This window comes from Sesamum indicum, linkage group LG6, assembly GCF_026168435.1.
Source record: "Sesamum indicum cultivar Baizhima isolate 11 linkage group LG6, ASM2616843v1, whole genome shotgun sequence".
Taxonomy (NCBI): domain Eukaryota; kingdom Viridiplantae; phylum Streptophyta; class Magnoliopsida; order Lamiales; family Pedaliaceae; genus Sesamum; species Sesamum indicum.
The window spans coordinates 22,596,019-22,615,103 of record NC_142662.1 but is presented as its reverse complement, the minus strand read 5'-3'; the positions used below and the strand labels follow the sequence as shown (position 1 = coordinate 22,615,103).

The window sequence follows — 19,085 nt, the reverse complement described above, 5'->3', positions numbered from 1 at the left end:
TTTTTTGGCATTGTAGTTATAGTTCTAAACAAACATTTCATAGAGGTATGGGATTCTAGTCGCTATGCCAAGGTCCTGCACTGCCATCCTTAGTTCTTTCGTATCTTTTTGAGGTTAATCTGCAAAATGTTTGTATGAAAACTAACAAAGATACTGATGTAACATTAGTAAAAAATATATTAAATTGTAAGGGTAAAAAAGTAATATGATATGTATGAGACACGGCTTAAGCAAATGCAATCCACCACACCATATAATTTCCAACACTACTATAAATACCAAAATATTAATTTTTTAAGTCAAGTTACTATTCATTGATTGAGAATTTATTTTCTTGAAAACACCTCTTTTGGAAATTGCAATTCACCTGGTGCACAAGTGTGCCGAAGTAAAATTCCCGATTTTGTTCCTTAGTAGAAATATCTCAACCACATTAGATACCAAAAAAGTTCTCCCTAGAAATCTGTGCTACAAGTTTTTCCCCTTCAGCGTGATTATGTACTTTATTTAATTTTAGTCAAGCCGTCCATAGGGGACAACACAAATAGTTCACATATAAGACTTTTATTGGAGGTTTCACGTTCAAACTTTAGATGTATGGTGTATTGAGTGCATGACTGCAGAAAAAAAAACAAAATAGTAGAGTCATATTTGGTTTGATGGATTTGGATTTGAGTAATAATTTAGAAAGGGGTTTCAAATATCTTTCTATTCCAAGAATTTAAAGATATCAATGTTACTAAAATAGTGTCCAAAATTTGAGTGGAAGGATTTGAAATTTTTTAAATTAGGATCATCTATATTGATTCGTGCAATTTTAGCATGGGCTTAATGTTCTTGGATCTTGATGACAGTGAGCAAAAGAACTTGGGAAACAGGACTTGCAAAATGAAGCGTTGGCACTTCAATACTCAAATTAGTTTCGGATTTAGAAATAAATAAATGTAGAAATAAATTGTAAGGAGAAATTGAGATAAAAATAAGAATTTCGTAACCAAAATATGGCTCAGAGCACGAGTTGAGAGTTGCAAAAAAATGGCTAGAGAATTTCCAGATTCTTGAAGGATCCGTCTGTTGAGGGAAGCTGCATGTATTTATAGAAAAGGAGTCCCTTTTCGTAGGGATTCTGTACTAACCTGCATTTCCGAGAAAGAAGAAGAAAATTTGGGGATAAGGCACGATCCTATTTCCTTACTGACTTGAGCAACATGTCTTTGGTTGAAGGAGGACTCCCTTTGTACGAGAACTTCTGCTTTACAGTGAATCATTCTGGGTCAAGGAGTCCAACTTCTTGAGAGCGTCTCTCTTCTCTTGGGTTAGATTTGGAAGGTAGGTTTGAGATCTAGCATGCCTTATATCTAGCCTCCTCCTTGGGCTGAAATGGGCTTGCTTGGTGCACTTGACTTGCTTAGTGTACTGGACTTTCCTCTTGGATTGAACCTAGCATAGTGGGCTTTCTCTTTGGATTGAGTCTGATAATTTTTTTATAGGCTGTCTTCATTATGTGTTGGTGGACTTGATTTGGACTTTAGATCTCTTCTTGGGCCAAATACTTTTGGACTATACCCATCGTATATAAATTCAAAAAGATTATTGTTAGGGGTTTGAAATTCATTATTCCAAATCCATTCATCTAAGTGCACCTTAGTACAAGCATCACCCTTTTAATATAAAATCAAGAAAACGTTAAGATTAGATTGATTACACTAATATTTCCTACTTTTTACAAAATTAGGAATACACCACTTTAAGTTGTGATTGTTTTTATAAATACACCCTCAAAGTAAATTACGTCAACACCTTTGGAAAGTGTATTTATAATTTTGCAAAAGTTACGAAATATTTTGAATAATTGAATACAATCTTCGAGGTTTTGACTTAATTCACCCTAAAACTAAAGCATTCCATCTGACAAAAATTGCGAGAACCTTAATGCTTTCCATTTGTTGTCGGTTTATGTGACAATAATTACTCTCGTAACATAATTCATGTGATGTTCAAATCAGTGTATAATTTAAAGATTCATATTACATTGTTATGTAGATGCATGATTCAACCGTTGGCAGGCATTAGAATCAAAGTTGCAAATATGATGCTTTGGTGCTAAAAACTTTTATACTATTACAGTCAACAATAAATTTTGGCAAGTGGCAATAACTCCTTCAGTACTTGTCTAAGTCACATATATGAAGCAAAAGCATGGATTTGACAGGACCAGAACATAAGAGATCGATTGCTTAGCTGCATATAATTAACAGAAAATGAACTCTGGTATTTCTATTGCCCAAGACATAGCTTTCCATGACAATGAAAGTTCCTCCAGCAAGGCTATGTAAGTTAGCATTGCGCCTGTCTGATGCTCTCCAAAAAGTAAAGACCAGACACACAGTCACACAGACAAGCAAAAGGTTTGCTGAATTTGAACCCCCAGACAAAACATGAAAAACATGCAATCTGAATTAGCCTTTAACTCCAGAGTTAGAACCTACTAAAGAGCTTAGATGAGATGCAAAACATAAATTTGAAGCATTATTGGCTTCAGCTGAGCAGATTGGTAAAATAAAATGAAAAGACTCCAAATTGAAGAGCAGCCATAACTGTTACAATTTTTAAGTGTAGTGCTCTAAAGAACAAAAATCGAGTGTAAACCCATATAATATACCTGCTTCGTCAAGAGAATGCAACAAAATCATACATATGCAGGATCAAGAGCCAAAAACTTGATCTCTATATCTAGAGAACCGGAACACCTAGGTACAACTTCCGTGCAAAGAAATACAGTCCAAGTTATACTGCAACTGGCAATTTTATAAGGTAAGATAAGAATGGATAACAGAAAGGTTAGATTGGGAAGAGAAGAAAGCGTGATGTCTCACTCATCATCATCCTCCTCGTCCTCATCATCATTTCCAGCTCCTGAATTCAGAGCATTTAACCTCTATCAATTTGGCCTTCCTCTCCTCGTAAGTTAGCTTCTTAAGGTTGTTTCTGCAAAAGCAAGGCAACAAACAAATCAAGATTTACACTAATATAGAGAAACAGACAAATGAATCAAAATGTAACAACTTTTTCAACAATATAAGCACAGATTACTTGAATTTGATTTCTAACTGAAGGTATAACTTAGGTGCATAAGGTGGGATTCCTATGATGGAAAACTCCCACCTAAAATGGAAAAGATACACACAGAAAAACACACACACACACGCACACACACTCTAAGGCATCATCTGGGCAATGAGTTCACAAAGGATAGAAGCTCCTATTTGGACAAGAATGTCTCACCTCTTGTGCTCCTTTGGTGGCTGCTTCCCGGATTCCTTCAAGATCACCTTGCTTCCTGCTCTGTTGAGGGTCACTTTCATCTGCTGAAAATCCAATTCTACAGGGTTATGATTGCTGAGCCAATCACAACCAAGCACCAGGTCATAGCTCCCCAGTTTCAGCAACCTGACAGGGTGAGAGAATTTGTGCCCTTGCACTTCCCAGCAGAATTTTGGACAGATAACCTTGCTGGTGAGCCTGCGGCCATCAGCAACTTCAACTGTCATTGGAGTGATGCCTTCAACTTCACAGCCCAGGGTCCCTACAACCTTCTCATCGATGAAGCAATGAGTGCTTCCGCTATCTATGAGGATCAGAATCTCCCTATCCCCAACCAATCCATTGAACCTCAGTGTTTTACTATTGGTGTGTTCTTTCATGGCATGTAGGGATACTGCCATGTCCTCTTCAGCCCTTTCCTCTTCAACTGTTGAGTCCCCTTGAGCAATCTCATCAAAGTCCTTTGCCTCAGCATCACTTAAGAGCATATAAACCTGTCTATATTTGCATCTATGCCCTGGTGCATAGGGCTCATCACACCTGTAACACAGGTTTTTTTCTTTCTTAGCCTTGACTTCAGCTTCTGTCAAGAACCTCCCAGGTTGAAAGTTTGGTTTCTGAGGGAGGTTTCTATTGAGGGGTTTAAAAGGAAATTTACTCTGGAGGGTTCTGCTAGGTTGATGTGCTCTTTTCAAGATTGCATTCACAGTGTGCTCCAGCTTCCTTGCGAGTATAACAGCTTGGTTAAGAGATGTGGGGTTAAAAATGGATACAAAGGACTTTACTTCTTCCTTTAATCCACTGATAAACTTTAACATAAAGAACTCTTCCCCTAAGTTTCTGTTAAAGATCAGCATTTGATCTTTGAGTTCTTCAAACTTCTCCAGGTATGCATTCACTGTGGTCTCATGGAGGAGTCTGTTGAAGTCTGCCATGACCCTTTCACTGTGTAGGTCTTCAAATCTCCCAAGGACATCAGCAACCAGTTCATCCCAGGAGTTAAATTCTTTCTTCTGAGTGTAACCTTGATACCATACCTCAGCTTTTCCTTGCATATATATGGATGCCAAAGGAACTTTTTGGTCTTCTGGAATGGGGATGAGTTGGAAGTACCTAGTGCATCTCCTTACCCAGCTTCTAGCGTTTTCGCCATCAAAGTAAGGAAACTCCATCTTGTTCAGGGCAATGTAGGCTCCTGTATGTTGCTGATCTTGCCTAGGAACATTACTGCCTTCATGCCTGAAGGAGTTGTGCACAACAGCTCTGGAAGTAGAGCCTCTTTCCACTGAAGCTGTTAAACCTTCCCCTAGGATGGATTTATTCCTGTTGTATTGTTGGAGCTCTTCAACAACACTTTGAAGTTGTTGTTGGAGAGTTACCAAACTGTGTTCTATGTTAAGCACAGAGGCCAGGAGTCCTTCTTGCACCTCCAAAACCTGATCTAAACGGCCAAGGATCTCTTCCTCACTTGCTTGTCTCCTAGCCCTCTCATTCAATAATAATATGTTCGTTTTCTTTTGAGCCTCTTGGATCTCTTTCAACCTGGTTCCATCAGCCATGTTGTGGTGTTTGTGTGTGTGTTTCGTTTTGTTTGGGTCCAAAGATCGTATGGCTCGGAGGCCAAACGTAATGTTTGCAGTGAAACTTTGCAGAAAACGGAAACTCAGAAGCAGCAGGGGGATGGGAAAAGAAGAAGAAAATAGGAGAGAAGAAAGAAAGTGCTAATTCATTTCAACATAATGCCTCGTTTACAATGTTCTTCCCCTTTTACATAAATTGCAGCAAAAGATAACAACAAAATTCATTTAAAATCCTGACAAAAAAGAGAGACACTGTCCTCTCCCTAAGCTCGCCATTGGTGGACTGATTCTGCACAAAAAACCCAGACGCAGAGGACGGCCAATACTCTGCTGCTTCTGTCGAGCTCCCTCGTCCTTCCACCTGTCCTCCTGTCTGATCAATTAGGGCAGCTGGAGATGCGTGAGAAATCCCCAATTCTTTCCCAATCTGATCGCGCCCTAGCTTCCTCAAAACGACGTCGCCGTTTTAATATTCCCCTTGATCGAACAGCTCTGATAATCTCTCTTGATCGTAGGGCCCCAATTAAGATGTCAGAATTAGAGAAATGCAATGGAGATGGTTGATTCCAGTAAAACCCTAGTGCAGAGATGGGGCCAAGAATCAACGGCCACGATTGAGTTGATGATTTCTAGCAATCCTCATCGATTTGAGCTGGGCTGGTGGTGGCCTATGGATGACTTAGTACTAAATGGGCTTCATATGTGATGGGCCTCTTTAAATATTGACAAATATATGAAACCGGATTTTGCAATAATTTCTACTTTTATGTCAAAAATAAATTATAAATTAATCAGTGGCAAAAATTAAGATTATTTAAAAACAAAAATTAAAAAAAGAAAATTCAAAATTAAAGTGTTTGAAAAAATAACCTAATACCTGTAATTTTATTCATAAGCTGCATAAATTTAGGGGATACTCTAATTTTTAATTTAAATCAATTTAATTTAAACAGTAGAAAATTTTAAAATACAAAAATACTTTTGAATTATTTTCAACAATAAATTGATAAGCATTTAAAATATGTATATGCAAACGCCTCCGAAACTCTTCTTAAACTAATTGTTTCTATGTTTTAAAAATAGTATAATACTTTTTTTTTTAATTTGAAAAGTATTTTTTTACCTATTATTCATTTCACAAAAAAATTAGATCAATATTTTTATACATTATTTATAGAGAAAATCACATTACACTCCATGAAATTACGTCCAAATTTACAAATTAATGCTCTATGTTATTTAAAAAATTATAAATATATATATTCTAAAATTATAGTTGTAATTATAAATACACTCTTTCTAAACTTGCAATGGGAATTGGATTTTTATGATGTAAAAAAGTTATAAAAGAAACTGTAAATCTCCGTTGAAAATATTTAATAAAAAATGAAAAAAAATATTAAAATTATAATGAATTCTCATAAAATTTGATAAAATTACGATTATTTTATCGTTGTTTGAAAAATTATAAATATTTTTTAAAATTATTGAACGTATAACAAATAACCTATATAATGAGTTGTCTTAATGAGATATTTGTAAGATGACTGTTAATTTCGAGAAAAATATTTATAATTTTTAAAATAATGATGGAGTATTGTAATTATGATATATATCATGGGAACCTATTGTAATTAACATATGAATTAAAATATATAAATTTAACAAAAAATTGAAAAATTTAGGGGGAAAGTTTATAATTTTCTATTCAAGTGAGTTTAATTTAAACAGTTATAAAGCATATACATTTTCAATTATGAGCTAAGGGGGGATAAAAGGTATATTTGCATAGTTAAAGGGGCAAAGTGACATCAAACATAAAGTTGAGGGGGCAAACTGAATTCAACCCAAAATATACAAAAGAGCTCTAAGAATCGAGCAAACCGAATCCTTAAACCCACTTCCGTACAGATTTTCTCTTCCTCCACTCCGTAACGCCTTTCTGATTACCACGTGATAATCCACGCTCTTCTTCGTGAAATCTTAAGGAATTGCATCAAATTTTCTGAAAAACGTCTGTAATTCAATTGAAATTCGGTGTTCTAGATTATAGATTTCGCTTTGTTTTTCTCTGGATGGCTGCGAGTACTAACCCTTCAGGGGGTCATAGCAACGGCAATAGTAATAACGGCAACAGTAACGGCGGCGTGCAGGAGAATGCGAATGGCGGAAGCCTCTCCGCGACGGAGAATTCCGTTGCGGGACCCTCCCAGAGTGCCCTACGTCACAACCCGGGCCTCTCGCTTGAATGGACCCCCGAGGAACAGTCCATGCTCGAAGATTTGCTAGCGAAGTCAGTCTATTATTTTTCTCGTCTTGTGAATTATGTTTTTATGATATCATATTGTGCTGCAATTGTTGTGTATTTAAAAAAGTACGACGTCAATTATGTGTTTGGTTGAGCGTGCTTTGTTTAATCAGTGAATTGCGTTTTTTTTGGAAGCTTAATTTCTTTTCCCTTTTTGGGCGGGGGAGGGAGGGGGCAGGGTTTTCAATGGTTTGCCACTGAGTGCTTTTTGGAGCATGTACTATCGAAAAATGATCGTTGGATGTTACAAAATTGATTTCCTTGTGCTCGAGAATAAAATACAAGATGGCCAGGAACCTGTCTTTCTGAATCATGAGAATGCATAAATATTTGGAACATGCATTTTTCTAAGAAAGTTTGTTATTGTTCAAGTAGTTAGATTAGGAGCAGAGAGTGGAAAAATTAACCATGTCATTTTATAGATGAGTGGAGAATATACAGACCAGGAAAACTTGGGGGTTGTTTGCAAACTCATAAAATAAGCTAAAAAGAGTGCTTAGTTTTTACTGTTTCTAATTTTGAACTGTATAAATTAAACAAATTTGAGTAAAAAATTATGAGTAGCTTCTTATCAACTTGTGCACCTTACTGGGGAAATTGTAAATATTAAGGTTCTTTTTTTTTTTTTTCCCCAAACACTCCAATTCCATTTATTTCCCACTTTTGACTTTTGTTTTCAAGTACTCCAAACTTTTACTAATGCTTATCTTAGAACTTTTTTTACAACTTATTTACACCATATAATTAGAAGCTATTGCAAACGCCCCCTTAGTAACGTGACTGAGCAGTGTAAGAGAAACTGCCCCTTCAGCTTCTTAGAATTGGCAGTTGGAGTCATAAATCGATTCTATGTTGATTTTCTCATCTGCTGTTGTAATATTTCGTCTTATTCTTTTGCCAGTTTATTGTACTCTAGTCAAATAAAACTTCCACTTCCTAATTATCTTCCAGTTCTTTTCTGTGTATTAAACTTTGCCACTTAAAAGTCCAGTTTTTTTCCAAAGATGTAGAAAGGATATATGCAGCTAGAAGCTATCTGTTTCTGCTGGTCATTTTGATTCACCTCAAGTGTGAAACTCTGAACTCCTTGGGGTCTAAAGAAACAATAGCACCTACGAAAAAAACACTAGCCTGTGAATCCATTATGTGCAACTAGCAAGGACTGCTTGGCTACTGAAAAACTCTGCACCAAGTTCTTCCTGGAGCAGTTCTGCGATAATTATAACTCTTTCTAATCTGGTTAGCCAAACCATACTGAATCTATACTATTAACTTTATAAAACTTCTCTTCAGTTTATATATCTGTATTTGCTGTTTATCTTTATACTATATTTATTTTACTTAACAAAAATTCAAAAATAATAAATGGAAATCATAATTATGAATAATGTTTTATTTATGTATCTAAAAGATTCGACTTAACCAGAACACCAAACTGAAATGTGGAAAAGAATATTTTGGTTCGGTGTATTATGTTGTCTTACTTTCTGAATTGCTGCTCAGTTTGATTCGTTTTTATTGGTGAACATCCCTGTCTCGAGTTCAGTGAAATTCTTTTTATATTCCGTCCTTTAAGTCTGATATTTGTCTGATTATACCAGGGCAACATTCAGAACTGACATTTTCTTTTACAAACTCTGTTGATGTTCATTGATTCGTGGCCATGTGTTGGCAGTATGTCCTGTACTCTGTTGCATCTTGTAGATAATGAGTCAAATCATTTGCAGATATGCCTCAGAAAGCAACATCGTTCGGTATGCTAAGATCGCTCAGGCTTTAAAAGACAAGACGGTTCGAGACGTTGCATTACGTTGCAGATGGATGAATGTGAGCTCATCCTTTTATAGTTTTTCTCTTTGACATTTCTGTTGTGGGAATGTTTGCTATTTGTTTTCTGAATATTGAAATTTGGTTGCAGGAAGATAGTAATTTTCGGAATTCATTTAAAATATCAAAATTAGATAGAATTGTGTTCAGGCTTGAGATATAATGGTTGTACGGTATTGTCAGAAGCTGATTTTCGCGGCGGGCTAAATCTTTGTACTTTGACATTTCACATTAGATCTAAAGGGCAAAAGGAAGTAACATTGACGATGTTGGATACCATACATCCACATGAATTTATGGATGAGGGTGCTATGTGAAATTTGGTAGGCAGGCATATTTTTATTTGGTACTAGAAGAGTGTGATTCTAAAATAGTAACTTTAGTGATGAGAAGTTCAGTATTATCATAATAGGTGACAATGCTAGCTCTTATTTTCTTTCCCCTACTTATTTTTAGTTTTAAAAATATGTTTCAAGTGCTTGGTGTTGTTATCAAGGTATGGACCTTAATACAAGGACTATATGTAGATTCCAGTTTATTTCTTGAAGTTAAAGGTTTTTCTCCACCATCCCTAAAGACAAGCTAATGTATATATTCTTCAATATTAAAACTGTGCAACCTGAACAATCATTTAAATATTCAAGAAATTACCTTAAATACAAATATTTTGTTATTATCTACCAATTTCACACATATAGGGATCTAACGACAAATCAGATTTTTTTGTTGCACAGTTTTAATATTGAAGAATATATACAATAGCTTGTCTTTAGGGATGGTGGAGAAAAACCTTTAACTTCAAGCAAAATTTCAGAAGTTTGGAATATAATGCCCAGAAACAGAATCAGTCATACTTTTGACCTTATAATAACACATTCTAAGTTTCCAACTTAAATATGTGATTTTTCATTCGTAAATGTGTGTTTACTAAAGGTCGCCAGAAATCTATGAGATTTATTGTACGGGAGGAACAAACAACATCACGGATATAAGGATAAATGGTAAAAAGCTCCAGTTTTTTGATCCATTAAAAAACTTGGTTGTGCTGGGCTAAGAACAAGACTGGAATTAACAGGATGCAGCCACCCCAAATTTTATTGTTTATTCAGCTGATCCTGGCAATCCTGACTTGAGCTCACTGTTTTGCAGAAAAAGGAAAATGGCAAGAGAAGGAAAGATGATCATAATTCAAGGAAAAATAAAGACAAAAAGGTACTTCTGATATTTCATGTTATCATATCCCCTGCAATTGGGTTAATAGTTAAACATGAGTGCTTTCTCTTCCCAATATCTTGCATTCACCTTCTGTCTGTCTAGCAATATTTGTCATATGTTGTAATCGGCTTTGGAAGTACAATTAATTGATCGCCTCTGGAACTTGAAGAATCGTAACATATGGTGGTTTTTCAAGAGTTATTTTGAGTTTAATGATGAATCATTTGAAGAATAACTTCTTCCTCAAAAGGTTGTGGTGGCCAAATACATAAACTATTACAAGAGTGGTAAGGGAGATATGTAGTCTTCCCATTTGAATAACTATTACAGCATATAGATAATGGTATATGTTTGTAGCTAGACCCCAAACACTTGTAGTCTAAACAGAAGTGTTTGCTTTGATTACTTTCAAGATGTGATTATCCTTCATTATGTTTAAACCAATGCAGATTTATCTGCTTTTGAGTTTCCTGAAAGTTAAGTAGCATGACTTAGTATTTTGATCTTCCTAGTTAGACTTTATTTCCTGTCCTAAAAAGAGAATCTTTTAGATGGTGTATGTTAGCATAGGGGAACTTAGGTTGTCAGACTGTGGCTATGAACCACACCGCAGTGAGTTCAGTTCCAGAGTTCAACATGGTTGGTTGAACTAAGTGAAAGGTGGATGTAATTATTCCAGGATGTTGTTGTGGTCCAATTCCATTTCATGTCAATTTTTTATTGATAAACTAAAAATGAAGAATTGTTTACTTCCATTTGCTGAAACATATTATACTCCTTTTCTGCATCATAGAAATGTTTAAACTAGAACAACTTACACAACCCCCTTCCCATTTTATAACGTTGGCCCTATATTAACGTAAAACTGCCTATCAACTATACCCTTAGAGTCCATGACTATTCATACAATCCTTTGTCCTGATAGAGAGGAGTATTGGGAAAATTTGGCATGATCTTTCTCTCCCTTGTGAGGGTAAGCCTCTTGCAGTTTCCTTCCGATGGTCTTTCTCTTAATCTCTCTGTGGGAAATTTTCCCTTTCGAGATTACACTATAATCTCATCCTCTCATCATAAATTATAGACCAAGTACCAGAGTTCTCTGAACTATAGCCTGGTATTGCTTCAGCCATTAAAATTTTAGTTTCCTGAACCCGATCCAAGCTTCAACTGGGTTCATTTCTTAGCTAAGTATAATCCTACAAGTCCCCCAGAGTTTTCAGCTTTTAAGTGGTAAGACTTTGGATTTTTCATGTCTAATCTATTATTCGCAATTCTCCCCCCCCCCCCTCCTTTTTTTTTTCTCTGTAGTATGGATTATATGCCCTTTCATTCTTTGTAGTTTGTAGATTCTTTTGAATTTGAAGTCTTAATTTATTCTATGAATCTTTCATATGTGGTGCATGTCCCCCCCTTTCGGCAAGCGCATCATAGTTCATATGAATGACTTAGATAGCACTTGATCAACCAACCTAGATCAGATGAACTTCTTTGATAAAGAAGAATAATGAGTCAGAGATGCAAGTCTTATTTTCTCTCCCCAATGCTTGATGTGCAATTTAGACGCATACTAGCAGGCGAAACTCGGCTCTAGAATTGATGAATTGGTGTACTTGAAAATCATTCTCTCAAGTTAATTAATCTGTGCATTTAAATCTTTACTTGTAGTAGTTTGGAGTACTATCTAGTGTCAAAATCACTGGTTTTCCTTCTTGAAAGTGTCTTTGGTTGGGTGCAGGAGCTTATCTTTTTGGTCATTGACTCCACCAGCACCCTTTTCATTTCATTGATTTTTTTTTTGGTATGGTGGTGGTGGTAAGAATCTCTTTGCTGGTGTTTAGTGACTACCTGACATGGCCCCCTTTTGTTTTTGGAGGGCTATGAGAAACAGCTGGAATTTTTTCCCTCCAAGCCCAGTACATTAGTATCATTCATGAGATAGTAGGTCCGTCATGAAAGGTGAGAAAGTGTGTTTCGATGTGATGACACTCATGATGTTGCCTATGACTTTAAAGGATAAATATAACTTCTGAAATATGAATGTTTCAATCTTTGAAGTTTACTCGTCTCTTGTGCCTTCTGGAATCTTCTTTGTTTAACTTTAGTATTTATACAATCTGGTAATAGGTATCCTCAAGTTTTCACTAAATTTTTGGTCAGGATCAAAAAGTTAACTTTTATGGAGATATTATCCTCCATGAAAAACCCGCTGTCTTTTAATTATATTTCTCAAAGTATATCCAAAATTATCATGATAAACTGTAATTATTATCCAACTGCATAATTCTCTTCTCTTTCTCTTGGAATTCTCAGGAAAAAGCTATAGATTCATTGCCAAAATCTTCTCAAGTTGCAAATCGCTCCAATGGCCCTCCCTATGCTCAGTCAATCATGCCTATGGATAGTGATGATGGAATCTCATACAAAGGTCAGTCCATATTCTTACATGTCATTTGTTCACCTACGAAGAAGAAATTTTTTTGCTGGGAATCACTTGCTAGTTACCTTCTACAATTTATTGAATTGCATCTTCTACTTGAGAATTGTTGGTCTAAAGTTCCTTTACTTTCTTTAGCTATCCCATGTTTTTAATTTCTTCTCCTCCTTCCTCTTATATAAATGTCTAGAGAGTTAATTACATTGGGCTCCCATACTATTTAGCCTAATTACCAAATTCCTTGAAAATTGGAAAGTTACAAAAATCCTCTTTTTTGACTTGGTGTACATTGATGGAAGAAGTATGATGTCTAAAATGGTCCCATATAGACCTTTTCTTTTTAAAGTTTCGATTACACTGCCTGTCCATGCTAGTTACCGCACCTACTGACTCCTGACTTTTTACTTTTAAAAGTCAATTTCATCCTTGGGTTTGTTAGTTTTGGTGAAGCTTTTACACCATTATCCACTTCTAGTTAGCATATCGACCAACTCATCCTTTTTCCATTTTTAAAAGTCATTTTTCCTCACAAGGTTAATAATAGCCGGAGCTCTTTTGCTCCGGTTGCGTCTGCGTTGCCATGCGGTGGTATTCCTTTTTCTCCCTCTATTCACAATTCAAATGCAGAGGATGCCTTAGAATTCTATTGGCTTATAGGTTTCATCATTCACCATTAAGCCCTTTACAGTTTTTGGGTGTCAGGGTCATAACTTTCTCTGATTACAGAATCTTCTCGACCCTTTTCTAACCTTAACCACTGTGCAATCTGCTCCTTGATGTATGCTCCTTTGATTGATATGGATCTTAGATAGGATATCATTTCTCTTGATTCAGAGAATAACGTTTGTGGAAAGGTTGATTAACCAAGTTAGACGGAGGGTTGTTTTGACTCTTATTCAAGGCTGCTGGTAGGATGCATGTGCTGTTCTTTGAAAACATTGATTTCTAAAGTCAGATGACTTCATTTGGCACAGTGAGTATTGATTGCAATGGTTTGCTCTGATAAACTTTGCCTATAATTATGACTTATTACTCTGAAATACATATAAAAGCATGATAGCTCATGCTCCTGTAGTTCTTTCGCGCTGCTTTTAGTGTCCATCATTGCAACATTGTGAACCAGAAACATTACATGCAAACCCACCATTTGATCCATTTGCATGTGTCCATTATAACCTTGCAACCACTACCCTTCACGTTTTGGTAAATTTAGCTTTACTTCCAAGGTATTTTTGTTGAAAGATACTCAATACTCTAACCAAAGGTAATAGACAGTTTATTATGATTTTGTTGATGACATTAGTATCTATCATAATGCACTACCAAAGGAGGAAATATGATGTTAGTAAACAAGAAGGGTAAGTTGGTATGTATCAAATTTCAAGGGGAGGAACTGGTAATTACACATACATCGGACGCAGTGTCATTAATTCTAAGAGGATTTTAGATATCAGGAAAGTAGAAAAAGGATACTGATTATGACATGTATGCTGTATAATTGAGTTGCAGCAGCATGTTTTGTTGCAGTGATAGGCATGTCTAATATGGTAATGAATGAGATGTTGCTTAAAAGCTTAATGGTGTAAATACATAGGCCTATTTTGATCTCTCCCCATGGGATCTTGAATGTGGTCATAATCGAGAGAAATAGATTTTTCCACATGAGGTCAGTAGAGTGACTTAATCAGTTTGTTTTTACATTTCAATCATGGGTAAAATTCTTTCCCCCGTACTTTTCTTTTTTTAGCAAGCAGCGTGTATTGGAGAGCTTGTTACACCTTTTAAGACGAGATCTAGTAGGGCCTCTTGGTCTAGAAATACGTGTATCACTGGGAAATTTGACTGCCAACTGGCTCTTATAAGGTGTATGAAATTCGTAAATTCTCCTGGAAGTTTGGATGCTGGTATTTTCCTGATGGGAGAGTTGGATGCTTCAGTCACGTTTATATAGAAATGTACGTTTTCACAAGATCATACAAATTTAAAGTGAAAGTCCTTTACTGTTTCTCTTTCACAGCTAATGTTTCTTTATCTTTATATCAGTAACTTATTTCTGTGATGTAAGAAGTGTTACAGTTCACAGGAAATGAGGCTATCCACTTTACTAGAAAATGTAATTGATTTTAGCTTTCTAAAAGTATTGACTGTTGAGTTTTATCCAAGAGATTTGCTCAAATAGTCAAAGACATTTGTCCACTGTGTTTAGTATACTAGAATTCTGTCAAACAAAAATTGTGCTTTTGACTACCAAATTTCGAAAGAGTGGCACCAGTTTGCTGCTGAATGCTCTTCTTCAATTTGCATATGATTTTGTTTTCTTGTCGCTATCTTGGAGTGCACTTTTTATAGAATAACAATTTGTTCACCACATATCTTTTTTAGCTAAGAAAGTGAGAGGGCCACTACGTTTGCGTGTTTATCATATTCAACGTAGTGTAGTTTTTTTGGACCCAGATTATGCTTAGAGTTCTCATTCTTGAGCTGTATTATTCTCCTTAAAATCTGTATATCAAACTAGAATATGGTATCAGAGGTACATAGTGCTTTCAAATTTCCGTAGATGTTATGATCCTTGCTATATATGTGAGATTATATGTAACGACCGTGCATTCTTATATCCTTATCACTGGGTGCTGTCTTGGTTATATTTTTGAGTACGTATTTCATGAATTTCAGCTATTGGTGGAGCTGCTGGACAGCTTCTTGAGCAAAATGCTCATGCCTTGGATCAAATATCTGCCAACTTTTCTTCCTTCAAGGTACTTGCAATTGCAATACATAGCCATTTCCCAAAACGATTTCTGTATATAGAAGTCTCATTTTACATAGCTTGTACATGTTTGATTAACAATTTTGATAAGAACCGCGTGTTTCTTCTTTCATGAGTTGCTAATAGACGTCTGAGCTGTTTTTTATTTTTTTAACAACTATATACACTTATCTGAGACTAAAGTCCCTGCAATGAAATTTAGGTGTCTTGTTATTTTTTTATCATGGAATGACTGGACCCAGATATGTAGATACAGCAGCGCACTTGGTCATGTTAAGTTTTTTATTCATAGTAGCGAGTTTTAGCATCACATGCTGCAACCTAGATAACCCCATTGTCTTTTTGCTTTCTGAAAACAATATAAGTTTTTTGATTTTGTTCACTAGTAATTGCGTCGTCGGAGGTTCTTATAATTCGTTAGTCTTTTTAGATTAGCATGCACTGAAGATCAGGAGATGAAATTCAGTGGAATTGCTTTCAGATTTTCAGGCAAACTAAAACAGTTGTGCTAATAATTATGTGGATTAATCTTGTATATGGTATGCCCGTAGTATTGAATAATTGAAGTTTATGTAATTGGTGTCTTTCTATAGTCAATTGAAATCGATTCAAATAAGACGTGTTAGGTAGTTTTAACTTCTCACCCCCAAGTTTCTATCATCTTTCCTCTCTCATCTCTCACATTCTCTCCTTTCTTTATGCCTCTTCCTTTCCCATTGGTAGCTTTTTCTACCCCCACATTTTATTTCTAATTTCTTTTTTTCTCTTTTAAATTATTCCATTTGGTTCCAATTAATATTTAGTCATACTCTGAATGAACTTGCATTGAAAAGTCAAATAAATTATTTTTAAGTTTATAGCTTTAAGAAATTTGAGCACATTCAATGAGTGTGTTAGAATTAATCGTGGTGAAAAGGTTTCTAATTGTTAGTGAGTTGCATTGCATGTATCACTTGCTGTTTCTTCTTTGCTTTTTAGTGCTCAACTTTAAGGCACATACACTGCAGCCTTACCAATAATTTTGATGTATTTGACATAATATCTGCTTGTTTCATCTGCATGCAGATACATGAGAACATCGATCTCTTCTGTCAAGCTCGAAATAATATCCTCTCAATATTAAATGAGTATGTCTTGGAACCTCTACCCTTAACATTGGTTTAATGTTGTTATGCATTCTCTTTAAAGCATGGGTAATCATTTGCATGGAGTTGCTACATACTGAATTCCATATTAATATGTTAATACCTATGCTTCTGCTAATGAGGTTTTGTCCTTATTTTTTTTATTTAGTGTCTTTGTTTGTTTGTGTTTGCGCACATTAGTCCGTTTATTAGTTATGTTGCCAAAAATCCTTGTTTATATTTTCTAATTGTCTCAGAGACAACTAAAACATTACGAATGTTTGCTGTAGGTTTTGTAAAACACACAGTTCTAGGTGTTTTACCTTATTTTTACCAGTCTCTCTCTAGGGCCTTAGTCTACAAAAAAGGTGAAAAAACTCATTTGCAAGAAAAAAAAGAAAGATGGGGGGATAAATGAGGAATCAAATCCCATCTCTTTTCTAGATTTCCTCATTCCTTACTCTCCTAGTTGCTTGGGATAGGGGGCGAGAGAAGAGAAGGGGTTCCTATCTGAGAAGTTTAGGAGCCTTAGCATTCATCTTGTGGTATGTCAGCTATCTGAAGTTCCTTTTGCCAAATCTCTTGAGCTCTTGGGACGGTTGTGACACTTTAAAAAATGAATGGTCATATCTACTTTTGCTTTTGTTCAGGTAGAAATTACAAACATACTACTCCATTCAACTTTTCGAAGTGCTATCCTCTGTGTAGTTACATCACCTATATCGAGAGTCCTTTTCCAGTTTCTGCTGCAATTTTAGGTCAACCTCTCTCTAGGTTTGCCATTATTAGTCGTAGGGTCCACTACAGCACATCGACTAGACCACATTCGCACCCTCTTCCAGGCTCCACAAACATTGCACGAGGCTAATATATATGCTCTTGAGTTAATGCTAACTGCAGAAATTGCTAAAACTGTGTATGCTTGCACTTATCCTCCTCCATACATGGAACAGAAACAGATGAATAGGCTGTTTAGTGACATGCTCCAGCGCCCAGCCGCCCAAAAAAGAAATGGAAAAGAACCCCCCCACCCCCCCTCTCTCTCTCTCTCACACACACACACACACACACCCCGCACGTCATGCACGCACTTAATGTAAATTTTGCCTGGCATGCATTAAGATTCGCATCCATATAGATCATTAGACATTTGTATTATGATAGAATTCTGAAAAATTCAGAAATCCTGATCTAAACCGTGCAATGCAGCTTTAGCGACTTGCCAGAAATAATGAAGCAGATGCCACCACTGCCTGTGAAGTTGAATGAAGAGCTTGCCAATTCCATTCTGCCTCGAACATCCCTGCCAAAGAAAGCGTGACACCTTGTTTCCGCGACAGGCCTTATTGATGATGATTCTGACTATTTCGAGTTTGGGGGCCCTTCTGTTGTAGTTATAGCAAAAATAAATTGGGTAGTCAATTCAAGTCTAGATGGAAATTCAAGTGTTAATGCTCGTCTCTTGTTCATTCTTCTTCTCTTTCGTTGTTGTAGGATGTAGTTTGCGTTGCAGCAGTGAGTCAATGATGGTCCGTAGTATAGAACTGATTTTTAGTTCTGTAAATAGCTTTAGGGGAAGGGGATAGTTATTTAAAACTTGTACAATTCATACGAAAAGGGCATCTATAATTCTTGTTTTACCTTATTCTTGTTGCTAGATTAGTTATATTATAAACTTATAAAAAATGTAAATATTTAGTAGGTATTTACAGTACTTAATGTTACAATGTTTCGTTCAAATCCTAATAAAAGGAAGTCAGATGTAAAAGAAAAATTATCGGAGGGGGTGTAAGTATAATTTTATTTTTTTTTTATGGGAAAGCGTATTTTTGAGGGGGCTTAAATATAATTAATTTTTATTATTTTTTATAATTTTCAAATTATATTATTTCAATCTGCATTTTTATATTATATTACCTTGTTAAGTTATTTGTCATGAAGTACAATAATATAAAAGATTTATTTCCTAAATTTAATATTTTATTTTGCACACTAGTAGAATCTGCCACATTTATATTCCAAGTACTAATTGTCACAAACTGTTTTTATTAAATTACGCAAATGATGCAATTTTCAATTTACTCGTTATACATAATTTGTTTTAGGAGTTACATCATCTTTTCAAAAATTAAACAAAAAAGAGAGAGAGAGAGAGAGAAAATAACTAAGGTACTGGAAAATAAATTAAAGTATATATTGAAATATTTTTTACTGTCGTATAGTATTGTATAAAATTTTGAGTATAAAATAAAAAAGGATAAATTATATTGATAACTTCGGGGTAAGCCTAATTACACAAATGTGTTGTTCTCTTTATTAAATTATACGGGTTAATTACATTTATGGGAGACTTAGACCTCATTTGAAGATCTGAAATTATATATTTTTTTTAAAAAAAAATTCAAAATTACATTTAGACTCCCTTCAAAGAAATCTCCATTTACACATGAACTTATTTCGTTATGGTTTGGACGAAAAATACTAATATTAACAAAAATAAGCA

The 19,085-nt window shown here is 35.4% G+C and overlaps 2 protein-coding genes across 2 annotated transcripts; one reads left to right on the top strand and one right to left on the bottom strand.

Annotated features, from left to right (window-relative positions):
* Positions 1–2,637: 2,637 nt before the first annotated feature.
* On the bottom strand, positions 2,638–5,497 carry LOC110012122 (uncharacterized). Its single transcript, XM_020694538.2, has 2 exons — positions 3,286–5,497; positions 2,638–2,988 (listed from the first exon to the last, which is right to left on the bottom strand). The coding sequence occupies exons 1-2, from the start codon at positions 4,881–4,883 to the stop codon at positions 2,904–2,906; spliced, it is 1,683 nt and encodes a 560-aa protein (XP_020550197.1). The 5' UTR covers positions 4,884–5,497; the 3' UTR covers positions 2,638–2,903.
* Positions 5,498–6,783: 1,286 nt separating this feature from the next.
* LOC105163802 (uncharacterized) lies at positions 6,784–18,227 on the top strand. The gene is made up of 7 exons (XM_011082283.3): positions 6,784–7,197; positions 8,940–9,039; positions 10,189–10,251; positions 12,565–12,679; positions 15,365–15,447; positions 16,524–16,585; positions 17,792–18,227. Exons 1-7 carry the CDS (start codon positions 6,980–6,982, stop codon positions 17,901–17,903), a joined length of 753 nt encoding a protein of 250 aa, XP_011080585.1. The 5' UTR covers positions 6,784–6,979; the 3' UTR covers positions 17,904–18,227.
* The last annotated feature ends 858 nt before the right edge of the window (positions 18,228–19,085 follow it).

What these genes read in the sequence shown, in the direction of transcription:
- LOC110012122 (XM_020694538.2), bottom strand. Translation starts at nt 4,883, where the DNA reads ATGGCTGATGGAACCAGGTTGAAAGAGATCCAAGAGGCTCAAAAGAAA. An exon ending in CCACCAAAGGAGCACAAGAG is followed by an intron (nt 2,989 to 3,285) that starts GTGAGACATTCT and finishes TTGCTTTTGCAG; the next exon opens with AAACAACCTTAAGAAGCTAA.
- LOC105163802 (XM_011082283.3), top strand. Translation starts at nt 6,980, where the DNA reads ATGGCTGCGAGTACTAACCCTTCAGGGGGTCATAGCAACGGCAATAGT. An exon ending in TACGTTGCAGATGGATGAAT is followed by an intron (nt 9,040 to 10,188) that starts GTGAGCTCATCC and finishes ACTGTTTTGCAG; the next exon opens with AAAAAGGAAAATGGCAAGAG. An exon ending in TGATGGAATCTCATACAAAG is followed by an intron (nt 12,680 to 15,364) that starts GTCAGTCCATAT and finishes CATGAATTTCAG; the next exon opens with CTATTGGTGGAGCTGCTGGA.